General features: G+C 36.8%; 1 protein-coding gene across 1 annotated transcript; it reads left to right on the forward strand.

Annotated features, from left to right (window-relative positions):
- The first annotated feature begins 7774 nt into the window (after positions 1 to 7774).
- Positions 7775 to 16772, forward strand: LOC105382194 (extensin). The gene is made up of 7 exons (XM_048624433.1): positions 7775 to 7904; positions 11184 to 11311; positions 11907 to 12030; positions 12986 to 13114; positions 14237 to 14440; positions 14705 to 14904; positions 15535 to 16772. Exons 1-7 carry the CDS (start codon positions 7884 to 7886, stop codon positions 15665 to 15667), a joined length of 939 nt encoding a protein of 312 aa, XP_048480390.1. The 5' UTR covers positions 7775 to 7883; the 3' UTR covers positions 15668 to 16772.
- The last annotated feature ends 1409 nt before the right edge of the window (positions 16773 to 18181 follow it).

An 18181-nucleotide genomic window follows, 5' to 3' on the forward strand; every position in this document is an offset into this window, starting at 1 on the left:
TTAGTTCACTCTCACCGGAACAGATAAGTTTGTGGCACTATACTTACTTTATTTTTCAGTGACAACAACAAAGAAAATGAAAAGTCAACCACACCCATAAACTAAACATGAAACGCTGGATACAAGATATTAATTCCTCTCTGGAACAACAATACTAAAACTACCATCAGACCACCTAGTTACCTACCTACGAACTAGAAGATAATGGAAATAAGATACAGAAATGAAATCAAGCAATTGTGTATATTGGTGTCAGAAAAATTACTTAACCAGTGTGTGTTGTGATTGTTATTTACCCAAATAAAGTTATTCGTCCAAAAAAAATCTTTCTTCTTTCATAAAAAGTAATAGTATAGTAGTATATAGTTTCTTAAAGTCAGGCATATTTTTCAGATAAAAGGTAACCTACTTTTCCTGTAACAAAATAAGTACTTAGTTAAATATTTGAGCTATATAGAGACCACTTCAAGTAAAATATTCTTACAAGTTGAAAGGGGTAAGTAGAGAGTTAGATATGTAGGTCCACAGGTAGGTGAGTTAAGGTTAAGGTGTTCCTCATGTATGTAGAGCCGGTCCGTTTGGAAGAGGAAAGCCGAGGTGTTAGGGCTAGTGTAATTCCAGAAGTAGATCGGTAGGTGTGTTGATTCATTATTAGATCTAGAACAATAACTTAAGTTGTTTTTAAGCAACCCGGTTCATGAATACCATGTCAGATGAATAACACGTTTTTCAGTCATTCAGTCCAAAGATCAGAAATAATAATATGACAAAACAGAGTCACTTTCACATCGTAGTTTCGCAAAAAATAATAAGTTAGCGTCGTTGCAATTAGCTTTACATGCTTAAACAACACATCAGCTCTAAGTTAAATCCACATTTATGCATCTACAACAACAATTTCCCATATATTTCACGGTTTTACTTTTAGAAATTTTAGTATAATTTTAACAGGCACCTGTTTAGACCCCTTTTAAATTTAGGAAGAAAGTTGGTAATTTTAAGTTGACAGCGCTAAAAATGGCACCTTCAGAATACCAATTCGACCATCTAACCTAAGTTGAATAGTTTTAACGCTGTCAGATTCAAAATTTAAAGTGACGTCTCTAATTTTGGAGATAAACGGTGCCTTCAGAATGCCAAATAAATTTAGAGAGAATGTAAGCGTTTTTTGACAGCGTTAAAATTAGAATGTGCCCTTCAGAATCGATACCAATATGTGCCCATTGCACGACAGTTTCGTTCGTTCATTTTTAGTCAGTATAGAGAGTAACCTGATCAATATATTACATTAATTACGGCCTACCATCTAGCAAAAATATTTTCTCCATACAACTAAATTGAATAGGAACCAGAAATGATTAGAATTTAGGTACGGTCAGGTGCAAATGGAGAAACCTGACCCCCCTCTCATAGTAACAATGCTTCTGAGGGGGGTCAGGTTTCTCTGCCCCTTACATTGTACATCACTGGGAAAAGTAATACAATTATATTTTTAATAGGTGGTCCTATAATTAAATAAAATTTTATTAGTTAAGTAATTGTATCTTTACTCATTATTAAAAAAAAATATTTAAATTTGTTGATTTACCCGCTAGGTAACTAGGATATAAGATTCGAGCTATTTGACCACATCCTGTTTAAGTTGTTAACCTTTTCAATTACAACAACGTAGGCCCTTTCTTATTGGGAAACACCAAATATTTTACTTTTCAGTTCATATTTAATCAGGAACAGATTCCTCCAACGGGATTCTCTTTGACTTGAAAGAATTTTCCTGTTAGCAACAACTATCTTTACAGATCATACACTCACGAGCAATGAAACATATGGGACGTCAATGGCAGGCAGAACTTTTTAAGTGCTCGTGAGTGTATACTATTATATTTAGAACTTTATTTTTTATTTTCGTTATTCCACATATAAATTGGCGCCTGTAGCTCACTGTCATGAATCTTGATAAAGAAATTTTACCCTTATTTATGTACGGCAGCACAACACTGTCTGATATTACCCACGCTATCCAATATTTTTGTTCATAAATTGTGTTTTAGTAAACTGTACAATAAAATATAAATGCTATTTTAACCGTGACCTGAGTATTAGTGTGAGGCTCCATTGCTGCGTTGCGCTGCGTTACATCGCATCGTCCCATAGGAAATATTGTCCACACATCCCAAAAAATTACGTTGCTGCGTCGACCCAACGCACCAATGGGGCCTAGGCCTTATTGAATTCATGACAACGCACTAAAACTTGAACTGGTTCACGCACGCACTCAGTGTGACGTGGAATATACTCGTAAATAATTTTTATCATGACTAAAATGTCAAATGCTCTTGAAAGCTTACCTTGTAATGCATGTTAAGAGTTCTATAGTAAGTAGGTGCTTTCGATGAGATGAGTCATAAAGTTAAAGTAAATAACTTAGTACATAAGTAACCTTAAAGCACATAAAAAAGTTTTATGTATACATTGCCTATGTCGGGTTCATTGACCTGCGACGGATAGAGTTCAGTGATAGAGTTAGTTAATTAATAGGTTACCTAAGTAAAGTACATGTTATTGTGTCAAACATAATAATTTGTTAATAATTATTTTTGTGGTTCTGAAATTAATAATTAAATATGATGCTGATAGCTGATACAGTTTTACCCAAAGTATAATATTAAAACGGTATATGACCTTAATACATATCAACATTAAACGATACATGCATTCAAGTAAGTACTTAAGTACCTAATATATTTAATATAAATAGATGCATACAGCTACAGCGTTGTACAATGTAAAAATACTGTCACATTGTTCGTAGTGTAGAGATGCCTAGAATAGCCATGCATTATAAAATTTGTCATAAACCCTATTACAGCTGTCGTAGGCCTTATGCTATATTTTACAAAGTATATACCAAAGTACTGCAGAGGGTCTAATCTAGTATCTAGTATACAAAGTGGCGCCTCTACCGGATACTATCAAGAAACTATTGACAGATAATATATGCAGATGACAGAAGAAAACCTAAACATTGTGCGTTATCGTAAATTGCAAAACCCGTACTAAAAGCTCTGTTTATACGCTTCCGTTTTTCTTCGCCCCTCACTAGCATAGTTGGGCGTATGTTGAAAGTGCATGAAGGTCAGACGTACTTCCGCGACCATACCCACTTGTCCTGTGGACCAGTTTACAAGGGTACCTCATGTGATGCGTCATTAAGTGGTTGGTGACTGACTCTTTTAATATACGTGATCATTATAATGATTTGATGTACTTAAAGCTCTCCGACATGACTTGTGTGATTGATTTATCTTCTGAATTGATTTGAGTTCAAATAGAACTTAAGAGTGTATTGTTATATACGAGTATTTCTGTTGTGGTTCTATGCTGTTAGTGGTTGTTTCTTTTGTACACGTATAACTTATATGTTATATTTGTGCAAAACATAATTAATTAAATAAATAGGTACCCCAAAAGCGTGTCTCCGAATCCGAATCTCCGCGATCCGAAAACCCATGGTAGCCTCATGTCAAAACAATATTGGCAATAAATTTTAGATAATAATAAATATAATAATTTTAGAAATTATATGTCGCGGATCTTAGACCTTGGCAAGTTTACTTGACTGACGGGGAAGGCTTTCTCGTGTGTAGGGCGCCTTCTCCCGTACAATATTAGCTTGTGCGCAACATCATGCGAGCGTGTGTATTTGCAGTGAACAGGCGGGCAGGCTTTAAAGCTCTACCCTTTAAGGTAGGGCACTGGTATTCCTCGTTAGTACAGTCGGCAAAAGTGATATATAGGCCAACTTATTTTATGATCCACTGACGGGTGATATATTACATGAAAAATACTTAAACTTTACAGATTGTGTCTATGTATCGATAAAATATTTGATTTCATTTATCCATCCGCGACCCATGGTTCTTAGGAAACTGTTTGCGCTGGGGTGGCACACATCATTCTGTATCTCTTTTACTGACTGTACATTTGTAGAAGACGTGAGTGTAGTCTAATGATTATAGACAATGATACGGCTAATATCTGCACTCACGTTATAATATCTATTCTTACGCATGGTAATCCATCCTAATCCTAATACATGGTAAGTACTATGCACATATATGCTCAGTTTGTCTGCGAATATCATTATGTAGCTTTGTTTCTCCATTACCAACTTATGGTTACATATGGTGTTCAAATTAAGGGCCCAATGAAATGTTTAGCAAAAAGCAATTAATTGTTAACTTTGTTTTTTTGTAATTAAGTTTAAGTTTGGCTATGAAATAAATTATTATTTATTTATTATTTTGCAGAGCAGATAGTAATAATCTTAGTTGCAGATTAAAAAGGTGTAGCATTATATTCTATATAATTGCAGCGATTAGATAGTGACAATATGATGACAATAAATTATAAGGAGTTTGACTGCATACTAATGAAGGCAATAAATCATAATATTCACATCCTAACCTAAATAATCTCATAAATATTACTTAATCTTTAACAGATAATCAAACGCATTGGACGTATTGTAGTGAAATGATCTAATCCGGTATACCTTGTTTTGTCTGCATTCTTCACACTATAAGGTCAACAATTGGCCCACCTTCCCATAATTACGAGTACATTTCATTCCTTCCCTATGACGAATTATATTTACACTATATTATTTTACATGATAATACATTCTGTGTAAAAAGTATCGGGACTGAGTCAATAAAACAAAAAAATGTTTGTTATTTATCCAAATTTATTTTATCACCTTCAAAGTATCCTCCTTCAGAAACGATACACATACGCCAACGAATTATCCAATCATCAGAACATTATTTTGAACGCATATTTCAGATTTGTGTTTAGTACTCGCGGCGATTTTTCCTTACATTTTCCGATTTCTCTTCTATCGATTGAAAACAGTGCCTCGAAGTGGTAATTTCAGTTTTGGAAAAAAATAAGTTAGAGTCGTGATACCTGGTTAATATGGCGGATGCCCGATGGTATTTGTTGAGTTTTTGCCTAAAAATTCATTCACAATGATGATCCTTGTGCGTAGGCGCATTATCGCGGTGAAAATCTTTCTAGATTTTTTTCCAAAAATCTGGCCTTCTTTGTCCAATTTGCTGTATTAAATTCCACATAACCCGCAAATAATATTCTTTTCCTTACAGAACCCAAAAAATATACTCACGGGCAAAGAAAAAGTTTACTTACGAAATGCAGACAACGAATTACCCCAATTTTTTTAAACATTGAATAGGAAATTTGAACAAAATATTTACGTTTTTTGTTGGTAATATTCTGATGAACCATTAAATGCACTTAAATATTGCTGTTGTAGTCATTATTTATATTAGGTAAATTACATTAGACATACATTAGAAATTAGTTAATTTTCTAAATGGAACTTTTTCATTGCCCGTGAGTGTATAATGTATTAAGTTTTTTTGTAGAGCTCCCCAAAAGACTGAGTCAAGAGTCAGATTAGGTCTTCCCGTTAGGGAAGTGCTTGTATTCCTTGGATTGAGTTAATCAGTCTCTATACATATCACTCATACTCAACTGGCAGCCACCTGGAAAACGTAAAAGAGGCCGGCCAAAAACAACCCGGTGACGTTCAGTGGAGAGTGAGGCAAAGGTTGTGGGGATGGAGTGGGAAGATCTCGCAGCCGCTGTCCAAGATCGAGCCAGATGGAGAAATCTTCTCAAAGCCCTTTGTTCCTGCTGAGGGTCGTCAGGATGGATGTATGTATGTATGTACTGCATACATGTCACTTGATAGGCACTTCATGTGTGATCTTATTCCATTATCTCATTTTATTTTCAAAATAAGATTTAACTATGATGTATTTAGACTAGTTAAGGTTAAAAGGGAAATCGTATGATCGCAAAAACCTTTGCTCTACTTTTCCAAGTAATGTGTTATGATTACTTAAGATGAGGGTCTTCCGTTACGGTAGCTATGATTTATTGTTTGTACTAGGGTCTAATAACTTTATAGGTAGTTTTCTTGTATACGGAAATTATTTAGTTTTACTTTGTAGAAGGAAAAGTAGAGGGAGAGGGTTGTGTCCAGATAAAGATAGTATAAATAAATAAGTCTAAAGATAATGATAGTATACTTTAAAAAATAACATATGTGCAATTATAAAAACCTTTTGAATTATTTATCCATATATCATCAATTCACTTTATATGTATTTCGACTCACTTATGATATCGCTAAATTATGCTAGCCTTACTGAGGCCACGAAGGCACTCTGTACCACTTGGGTACCTGGGGACAGCAACATCAACGAAATTGCAAGAATCGTATACCTATGTTTCTAACAGGCGTTTAGTAAAGGAAATAACTGAATGAAAACAGTACAGAAGGGTCACCCTTTAAGACGAAAAATGAAGTTTAGGAGCGCTGCGCGAGCCACGGCTCTATCTCGTCGTATTAAACGTGCCGATGGCACGACAGCTCACGTTCGTCGTTTTTTGTCAGTAAAGAGTAACCCTCACGCTACTCAATCTAAGCAATATCTTGTACTCGTAAGAGCCTCCGGCGCTAGTCGCCCTCGCCACTTATGCAAAACTACAGTTTTATGTGATAACTTGATAAGAAAATGTAACAATAAATTAAATGTGTGGTTTACAATTTGTATTTATTGACGAACACAGCATGATATGAGGAAATTATAGTCTTAGTGAGTGAAAGTGATGTTGACTACCATGCTGATCATTACTAGTGATAATAACTTAAAAGGTAGGTACAGACAAATCATTTCATGTCTTTAAAATTAAAACGCCATACAATAGGCTATCTCATCAATACTATATATGTAATTCCAAATCATATTCGTTATACTTATGGACCTTATTTTGTGGATGTTAGTAGGTTATCAAGCTGATAAATTATTATTTTTTTCATATCTATCCGCTATGTAAGCACTGGGGGTGGATATTTATTTATCATTTGATAACTATACACAAGTATATTACGATACATAAAACATTTGCCCTCGCACTTGACCGGTTTGAGATAAGCAATGGCAAAATTAATTAAATAATTTAATTTAGTTTAGCCTTCAAAAAGGCTTTATTTGGTACTAGTTACTGTCATTTACTATTTTATTGTGTTACATAAACATTAATTTAAAGTAAAAAAATTAATACTATCAGGACCTACGAATGAACGCATCAACGTCCAATTATAATGTCCGAAAAATATGACTTGTATGATAACTTATTAAGTTTTTACAAATGAATTTTTGAGGTACCTAGCTTATGTTGCTTATAGTTTTGTTGTAATATTTGAAAAAAAAACATTTTTTAAGAATTACGTATCATAATTATATATAGTTTATTATGTAAATCAGTATATTAAAATTTGTGCAAGTGCGCGCGCGCGTTGAACTCTTTTGCTTGCGGGCCGCGTACTCGCTGCAATTTACTGGAACCGCGCCATCTTATGAGGTTTTTAGGTCATTATTTTTACGATTTTTAGAATTCACAGCCTTGCAAGTAAGTGTGAAAAAATGAAATGGAAATTCAGCTATTATTTTGGCACAAATCTACCTAATACGGGATGTTGCTTGTCCCTGTATCAACCATTGTAAAATGCAAAATTTTCAAATTACTTAGTCCTTTGCCACGCGGTAAGTAAGTATATTATTATTTATCTAAACAAATTTAGGGTTTTTTACGACTGCATAAAATACCAATAATTTCATTGTAGCCATGCCCTATTAAGACTACGTCAATGCCAGTCCCCTAAACCTTCCCGCTCATAATCCAGGATACCAGGGTACCAGGGGTGAAGAGATAACTCAGAGAGTGAAAGGCCGCCCCCGACTGTCGGTATAAAAGCGACCTGCGCCCGCGCAGCGCCCCCACTACACAACATGGCTGCCATCACACGATTGGTACGTTAAAAGAAACATTTTTTTAAAAGATTTATTGCCTTTTTTGAGTGAAGAAATTTTTGTGACGTTTTGTATCATTTTATTGGATGGCTTTGGAGTGATTTTGAGGTGAAAGTGTGGAGTTATTTATAAAAGATATTGTTATCAATTTGCTCAGTTGCAGCTTTTTGTTATGCTTATTGTAACTAGTTTTCGTGATAGTGTGTTATGTACTTCCTGAACAAGATAAATAAAATTGTGAATGTATTACTTACTTAAGTCATTGTTATCTCAGTTATCGCTTATCTTTTACCACATTGTTTTAATTATATTATTACAGGGTCCGCTAAAGCGTAACAATTCTAAGTGAATTTGATATACATGTAATATGTTATGATAAGAATATAATTACTGTAACGTACCTATTTATTTGTGGATTAAAACAATAACTCTAAATATTTTTTTTATATATATTAATAGAAATTTAATATTAACATTTGAAAGTACTTTCATAAAGTTGGGTTAATTACAACATAAACATTCGCGAATTGATAAATTTACGTAACGTAATATACGTAAACCCTAATGTAGAAATATTTTCAACATTAGCATGATTTGACAACATCATAGCGTAGTCCGTAACACTGACTTATGAGTCCCGGGTTAGAATCAAAACCAGCGCAAATTGTGGCTACCCTCCATTATTGTAGGAGATTCAGGTACTTCAGTCATGCATGGTCTTGTTTTTATTCAATCGTACCTAATTCCATTTATGAAAAATAGATAATCATCATCAGCCTTATATCGCCCACTGTTGGGTATAGGCCTCCGTTTTTCACGCTGTTGGTGTCTGATAAATAAATAATTCAATCAAATAACATTCTTGCTTTGGATTAAACTAGGTACTATGGGCCAAGCACAACTTTAGCCAATATTATCAAACTTATGTTCCTGAACCTAATCAATACTGGTATTACCTAATGCAAGTCGCTGTATATTATTATTGGCTCTGATATAATTGTAAAGCGGTGCAGTGAATGGTGACCAGGTGGCCTCTAAATGTCTGTCCACTTTCTGTGTCTACGCCCTTTGTGTTATGAGCAACTTATTATTGGTTCGTTGACGGAATTGACAAGGTTTTGTGCATTCCGTGTAACCACGTTTTGTATGTTTGTATGTATTGCGTACGCGCTGAGAATATATTGAAGCATGAGGTAAATTTTATATATATTTTGGGACCTAAAAATTTACGCCATAAATAATAATTTGTAAAAAACTTGCAAAATTGTCGCATAAATAAAATATATAAATAACATAAATTGAGTGTAACGTGAGAGAATTATAAGTAGGTAGGTTTTAATGAACTTATCTAGACCTTGCTTAATGTTTTGTTTTGAAATCTTGAACTAAATAATAAACACCTACCTAACCTAAAAAAATCTATAAGTACTTAATAAGCTCTTCTTTTAACGAAACCACGTTTCTTTGTTTTGAATCATCTGATTTGTATGCAGACTCAATACTATGTGCAATAAAGTACTACAGTTAGCACTTAGTAAATGTTGCTTGCGGGACAATTTGAATGCAACCTTAAAATATTATAAGTCGATCACTGTGCATTTTGCACCTGTTTCGTCAACCTCGATGTCGCAACCTGTCAGGTGGCGAATTGAGCTTTGTTGAAGAAAACAAGTGAAGTATATCTATACCAAAATGTACTATAAGAAGGTCGTTTCCAATATAAATTATATTCTTATACATATAATCATTGTTATAAATATTTAAAAAACTATTTACTTTTCAATATTATTTTAAATTAAATTATTAGGAAACTTAACAGTATTCTTCCTTACCAGAAATAGTTGAATTCTTTCTATTTCTTATAAAAAATGAACAGATGATTTTTTATCCTTTAGCAAGATCACTTACACAAATCTACCCTGTACAAACCTTGCAGAGTCTTTTTCAATAACTAGGTAGGTACTCGTAATAATGGAAATACTTTCGCTCATATTCTTTGACAGACATAAACCATACTATTTGCACATACGAGTAGGCCTAAAAAACAAAAGAAAAATGAAAAATATTTCCAGCCAGTTCAATCGCATCGCACTTGACCGCGTTTCACACTCAGTTCCATTTTCAAATAGTTAGCATTACTTAAGATATTCAAATATCCACGGCATGGCTTTAAAAGCCATCTATGCGTGTCTCTATTTTCGAAATGAAAGAAACTATTCCAAGTTAAGTAAGTGTAATATTTAGTTTTGTGGTTTCTGAGTCAAGGTCAGAATTCAGTTTAAATAAAAACGTAAGTAGCGGCTGTCGATAATACGTTGACATTGAAAGTAATATATATTGATTGTTTGTGATTGTTTCTTACAATATCACATATATAAATAAATCACCGCATACCATGTCTCAATGACACCATGTAAGTAAAGTGGGTGGTGGCAGACTTTTGTGTTGATTTTTACCGCCATATACCGCTCTTGGTCATAGAAAATATGGTTTTATATGCTCTATTTGAAGATGGAGAGGAAGATTCAAGAGATTATAGATGTTTTAATATCAGCGGCGTTCCGGTTTATAAACAGAGTTTAACGGGGCTTACATGAAACGATAACCATACCTATAATAGGTATAATGAATAATAGGTATAATTTATATAATAGGTATATTTCTCGGTCCTATGAAAATAGAGATTGAACTAGATGTCCTGATTGGTACATCTAATCTTTACCTTCCTCTTCGGTTGGTCTACATAACTTTATCTTGTTCTTCCTCTTCCTATCTTTCTCCATATAAACAATATAAGAGCCTAAAGTCTATTTTTTAATATCAGATATGAAATTGACAGATTCTGAATGGTTCATCAACAGTCGATGGTCCCGGGATTAAGTGACGCATCGTTCTATTGGCGGGACAATCGACTGTTGATGAACCGTTTAGAATCTGTCAATTTAGTAATAAAAATAAAAAAACAGACTTTAACATGTATCCTCTTCTGTTTTCTATTGTATTTGTCATACCTAATTATTTTTTCCTTCACTCTTTCGAGTACTTCATCCTACTTATATAGTTTGTGTGTGTGTATGTATGTATGTATTATTATTATTATTAATGAAATTTTGTATGGAAGTAGCTGACACCCAGGATTAACACATAGGCTACTTTTTATCCTGGAATTCCCACGGGAAAACTTTGTAAGACGAAGCGAAGCTCGCGGGAAAAGCTAGTTGTTTATCATTTCCGTCCTGATTCCTGTACTATACCGCACACATCTCTCTCAATTTCCAGACGTTACTAGCGCTGGCGTGCGCCTGCGCAACCGCGCAGTACGAGGAGGAGCGCGCGCCGCGGTACATCGCCTCGGGGCCACAGAAGGTGGCGCCCACGCCAGTGGCCATCCTCAAGCAGATTAACAGGTGAGCTGGGGGTTATTACACTCACGGGCAATGAAAAAGTTCCATTCAGAAAATTACTCCTAAACGAAAAAAGTAACTTCATGACAGAACTAACTGTTTATTTGGTCGTGAGTGTATAAGGCTGGTGATTTTTCATTGGTTCAATAATCCTATGAAGATTACCATCCCCTGCGGCATAGCATATTTTTCTACCTCCATAACGTTACGATGCTGTTTTTAAAGAGGTCGCAATTCGCGATGCAGGCTGGAATGTATAAAATCCGAGTTTATCGCATGTCATACCCAGCTGCCGCTACACGGGTTCGTTATCGACGTAGATAAACGTCACTAGATTGCTATTCATAAATACGGCGCTGTGATTAGTGGAATGCGCATTACACGAGTTTGTCGGCGTCAATAACGAACCCGTGTAGCAGCCGCAGGCTGTATTCATTTCAATTTCACAAACCTGTTAGCTATATTTTCAAACCTATATGTTTATATTTAATACCCTTCCCATACACGCCCCTAATGCCGTACCACCGACACCCTTAATATTATCCAGTAATGACCACGCATCGTACATTATTATGATCCCCAACACGTCACGTTCCAGGCACAACGAGGACGGGTCGTACACGTACGGCTACGAGGCGGGTGACGGCTCCTTCAAGATCGAGACCAAGTCCCCCACGGGGGAGGTCAAGGGGAAGTACGGGTACAAGGACGATACGGGGAAGGTTGGTGCTATATTTATTTACTATAGGTATTTAGATAAACATACCAATATATTGTGTCGGCATCACGAAAAATATGTACTCTTGTTGATAGTTGATTTGGTAGGCACTAGACAGTTCACCTGCTTTAGTTTGCGTTTTATTAGTTTCTAATGTTTCCGATAGAGGTGCTGATCAAGATGTCATGCAAATTGCGGTGAACCGCCTAAAAAATACTGTAAGAAATCAGTATTCGAAACCAAGACTGAACCACTCACTCACAAAAGTTGTGCTCAACAATAACCACCGAGCAGTACTTAAATATATTCGTATACCAATCAATTCCATGAAAATCCCCTTGGTTTTGTCGTTTTGTCAACAAAGTTACCCTATAAGGTTTTGGCATTTAAAGTGACAGTCTTAAAATAAACAGATCGTAGTAAAAAGGTCAGGAACTGCGTATGTACAAATTGCGATCAGTAAATTAAAGGTCACATGGTTCTCGGACAATCTATAAGCTTCAGTTTAAATCGTCTTCCAATTGCTATGTAAATATTTAAACGACGGGTATTGCATTATCTTAGGTAGGCATTTAAATAAATATTGTCAATCACTACATTAAATATAACGATATCTTTTGTCACATACCCTATCGTTTACCAGCATTAGAATGATATATGAATGATATTTTAGATTATGAATAATATGAAAATAAAGTTGGCCTATCACGGGATTATACTACTCGTAATTCCACAATTTCTGTATCACTAATTATTGAAATGAAAAAATTACATTTATTTACACCCAGTCTCAACTCATAACAAAAGTGTACCTCTATTATTTTCTATATAATATATTATCATGACGAGTGCAAATATCAAAGTGAAAAAAGTGTTTTTTTTTGCTTATTACCTTATTTTTTGTAAGTATGCCTCTAAATACTCCAGCTAACAACAACAATCACCCCTTCTTTCTCCAGGTCCGTGTAATAGAGTACGGTGCCAACAAGTACGGGTTCCAGCCAGCGGGAGAGGGCATCACGGTGGCGCCCCCCACGCTGGTTGATGAGACTAAGGAGGAGGACGAGAGGCAGCGACAGAGGGAGCAGGTGAGGGGTTTAACATGTTTCTGGGATAAAATGTGTATGTGGTCTGCTAAATGTGTAGTGAAGTTATGACGTAATTTTCAATACACTACACATTGTAGTCTCAAGATTGGATATCTATAGATAAATACCTACCCATAAATCGTCGTCGGGTGCATGGAAATTGCCTCTATTGTGACGTAGGTAGGTAGGTATACACTGGACCTCATAGCCCTATATTCGTTGGTTGGCTAATCATTTCATCACGGTGGCGCACCCCTACCCTCGTGGATGAAACTAAGGAGGAGGACGAGAGGCAGCGACAGAGGGAGCAGGTGAGGGGTTCAACTTGTTTTTGGGGTATAATGTGTAGTCTTCTTAGTGTGTCCTACACACCGTATGGGGCGACGGCGACTCCTGTATGTTCAATCCGGGTTGTTGTTTTGGTGGGCTCGGATGTCTCAGTGTGTAGTGAAGTTATGACGTAATTTTCACTAGACTATACCTATAGTCTCAAGATTGGATATCTATAGATAAATACCTACCCATAAATTTGTTGCCGGGTGCATGGAAATTGCCTGTATTGTGACGTAGATATACACTGGACCTCAAGGCCCTATATTCGTTGGTTGGCTAATCATTTCATCACGGTGGCGCCCCCCACCCTCGTGGATGAGACTTAGGAGGAGGACGAGAGACAGCGACAGAGGGAGCAGGTGAGGGGTTTAACTTATTTAACTATATAGCATGGAATAGGTATAAGTAATGAAACTCAATTACTTTTCTACAGGCTCTGGCTAGCTTGGGGTCCGATAGCCGTGTGTGAGATGTCCCACATATTATTATCATATAAAATAAATAAAATTGTGCCAAGCTTGTATGAATCTCTAAGAATTTGTAGCTAGATGCATGAAAAGAAACACTCTGGTGCCCAGAGATGAAGGGATCCGTGAGTTCAAACAAACAATCGTTTTATGAAAACCAATGAGATATCCGGTAAAAGAAAAAACAAGTATCATCGGGGTAAAAACAGGGTATGAATTTCCATTTTGGACACATATTAACCGATTCTAATGAAATTAAGAACGTAAATATAGTTCTTATAACAATAAAAGTATAGTAACAAACATCTCCTCTCCCTTCCAGAACCAAGGCCAGCGCTCCCAGTACCGTGCGCCCGCGCAACAACAACAGCAACAGTCCATAGACTACGACTACGAAGAGCCGGCGCCGACCCCCGCCCCGCGCCCCGCCTACCGCGCCCCGCAGCCCGCCTACCGCGCTCCACAGCCGGCCCCGCAGCAGCCTGCCTACAGGGCACCCGCCCAGACCGCGCCCGCTAGACCTAGGGTAAGCTGGCTTTGTTTGTACACTTACAATCCTGTGATGATTCAGTAGGTATTAAAACACACATACATACGGAAATCCATACATTCTGATTTACAGCCTAACGGTTTTATACCACTATAAATCCAGCTATACATTTATTTATTTAGTACGACTACTCTGCCGAACCGTGTTACAGGAAATATTCTCATCCAGACTTTACATTAATCGAGAGCGTTGATAACATAATAGACACAAGACTAACTCTTTATCCCACCCCCATTCCAGCCGATAGTAGTACCAGGAGCGGCGCCCGCCCCCGACCAGGGCCCGCAGCAGTTCTTCAACCCCGCCCCCGCCGCCCCCGCGCCGCGCCCGGCGTACCGCGCGCCCAAGCAGCAAGAGTTCAGCTTTGACAGCTTCGGAGACGACTTCGGGCAAGGGTTCAGCCAGCCCGCGCCGCAGCCGCAGCAGCAGCAGCAGCCTAGGTAAGCTGCTAAAGCTAAACCACCGGACCGGACGACCAATACACTCACGAGAAATGAAAAAGTTCACTGTAATATATGGAACGGCAATGACAGGTGTAACATTTTCATTGCACGTATGTATTTATCCACGGGCAACAACCCAAAGTTTCCCATTACCTAGGTTTAATGGTTAAATAATCATAAATACCTATGGTAGTAAATTTGGCTAAATTGAGTGCCTCCGCCAAAAAGAACGATCAGGTACCTACAAACATGAGTCCAACAATATAAAGGTCCTTTTATTTAAATTGTTGTGCATATCTAGAAATTCAAGAAATTTTAATTACACTATTCACAAATATCTTTAATATTGTAAGTACGGGAATGGAATGCGTCAAATATTTTATGAAACGCAATTGCTGCAGCAGTGGTTTTCTTTGTCAGTATTTTTCTTAACCTCTACCTTGTAGAACTTTTACAATTTTACTTTCCATACCTATTGCATGGTCCTAACTTTTACAATTTTACTTTCCATACCTACCTAGGTGATACATAGAGTCGATAGAGTAGCACCTGAAAAACAACACATTTTGTATTGTGTCTGATATGATATACCTATCACGGTTTAACCGGTTAATACATCTATTCCAGGTACACCCAAGCTCCCAGCCAGTACCAGCCTCAGAGCCAGCCGTTCTCCATGCTGGACCAGTTGCTCAAGGAGTACGCCCTGCCGGCGGGGGGCGCCGCGCCGCTGCACGACATCACCTTCGGGTCTTATTAGAGTAGTTAGAGGAACCTAGAGGACAAAGCTGAGTTGCAGGAAGGAATTTAAGGCTAATGTCAGCATTAAATTTGTGTTTGTCTCTTTCTGTTACTACTGTCAAAGCAAGGCAGCTATATATTTAAGGTCGAACTTAGCTTGAAGTCCCTTTCTGCAACTCAACGTAAGGGATCTCACACAATTCTGCCGCCACGTTTGCTCAAAAGACGACAGTTGAAATGGATTCTATATGGCTTTATGCTTGGAAAACTTGAAAATCATACTGGTCAGGCATACATGCGTTGTAAAACTTGACGGCAGAATTGATCGTGAGTGGGATCCTTAAAACCTTGTGAGACGATGCAAGTTTTTGGCCTGAGCTGAAGTGGTAAAGAACGACAACGGCCTTAACATGAAAATGTCATAATGGGGAATTATTTTCTGCATTCATCTCGTGTTGTACTGTGTGCAAGATATTTTCATCGTCTTATTAGGTGCCTGGACCACACTGCGACAGCAACAGCACCCCTATTATTGTAAAAGAAAGGGATGTATGTACATGCACTAACTTCGGTTCATTATCACAATGTGAGCCAGGCCTAAAAGTGTACGTACACTGCAGTTACTTTTTCAGGTCATCAAAAAACTTTTTTGTAATTCAATACTACACTATTACACGGATTTTGAAAAGTGAACTGCAGTGTTAATGCACTAAATACCAACTCTGATAAGGGCAGTTAGGATTGAAGGTGTAGAGAACCTAGATAGAGGGATGTCCTACCACATGATCTAGCAGCAACCTTATTCCCATATTATTAGTACAATAATTCAAACAGTTTCCTAAAGTGAAGTACTGACTGCCATAAGATATTCAATTTCATTAAGTTGCTTATAGATCTTGTGGTAGAATTTTTGATATGGGATACTACCGTGGATTTACTGATATTTGATCTCAATCTACTGATTTTTTTAAATGAATATGTTTTACGTATTTTGTGAATGCATTCGAACTTCTAGTAAAGATCGAACTTTAGCATATCCCGGTAAATTGTCATTTCTAACTATGTACTTAGTTAAGTAATAAAACTTTTGTAAATATTTAGTATACGATTTTTTACACTTCAAATAAGGTATTTTTATTAATTTCCCTAACCGTTTCCAATAGATATGCTAGAATTAAACTTTGCACGGATTTTATTTATTTCATTAGTGGTTAATAATTCCAACGGGGTGCACGAAATTAGCCTTTCTGAGTAACGTATGAACTCCACCAACCATATAACAACGCGGACCATTCATAATCAATGCCACCAACATACATCCCGTAAGTGTCCAGCACTTCAAACTGACAAATTCTTTCATCACACACTAGTCCAACTCTCGTATTTGTCACCGATATTCTAAGAAGAAGTTATAAATTAAGTTAAGTTTGATGGCCTGGGCCCTAGCCGGGTTTGAATCCTGGATAGGCACACCTTTTTTTACCAAACCACCAATTTTACCTACATACTTCAAAAAATGGATTTACCTTTAATCCGAAATGTTTCCTTTATTTTCATTATGTCAGAACGGCTTGCATGTAAAGCTGTTGATCCGCCCAGCTACCAAATCGCTCCATTATTCTCGGTCCTCCATCCCTGGGTTATTAACAAAAAGATGTAACAGACCGCTTAAGTGTAGTCATTGACAACGTTAAGAGCCTGACTCTTTAATATCAGACTGTATTGATGGTGTTATTAAGATTTATCCGAAGTACCTATACAAGGTGAGTCTTTCGTAGGTGCATATCCGGAAGTATGTTACAGAGCTCTTGTCATTCTGATTGAACAATATTTGTCATAATGATCTTGGGATATTCTGGAAAAAAAATATCTACTCCCCATACACAGTGTCACGTAAACAACCTATTTTTGTATGGCGAAGCATCTTATTTTTTTTTCGTTATCACCCAAGGTCATTATAACAAAAGTTGTTCAGAATGAAGAGCTCTGTAACATACCTCCAGAGATGCACCTACGAAAGAATCACTCCGTATAGCTAAAAGATGAATGTACTTAACAAGTTGCAAAGCCCTACGCAACGAATTCTAATAAAATACATACGCTCACTTACAATGATAACTGTAGCATTGCGGCCACAACGGCTTGTTAACAATTAAACTGCTAAGTACTTGAAATTCATTATCAAAAGCTGCGGTATTGCACAATATCTAGATTGCGTACTTAAATAACGCACCGACTATTGTTAGAAGTTTTAGCTAATAACAAAAAAACGTCGAGGCCGTGCGACTATCCTATTGCCCGTAGAATAATATAACATCATGGGAAAAATCTGCAGGAGCCATATGTGCTTATTTTCCCAGTGTATTTTGTAATTTACCAGACAATATTATGCATGTGAAGTTGAGTGAATGGGCTAGGGGTGTGCCAGGGACTGACGCCGATTTAATCTTAAACGGAATCTGAGTTTTAAAGTGGCTGTTTTTATAGGTATACTATTTCAAGCTGTAGCTTTAGATGTTGGATTTGTAAGCAA

This window comes from Plutella xylostella, chromosome 12 (genome assembly GCF_932276165.1).
Source record: "Plutella xylostella chromosome 12, ilPluXylo3.1, whole genome shotgun sequence".
NCBI classification, from domain to species: Eukaryota; Metazoa; Arthropoda; class Insecta; order Lepidoptera; family Plutellidae; genus Plutella; species Plutella xylostella.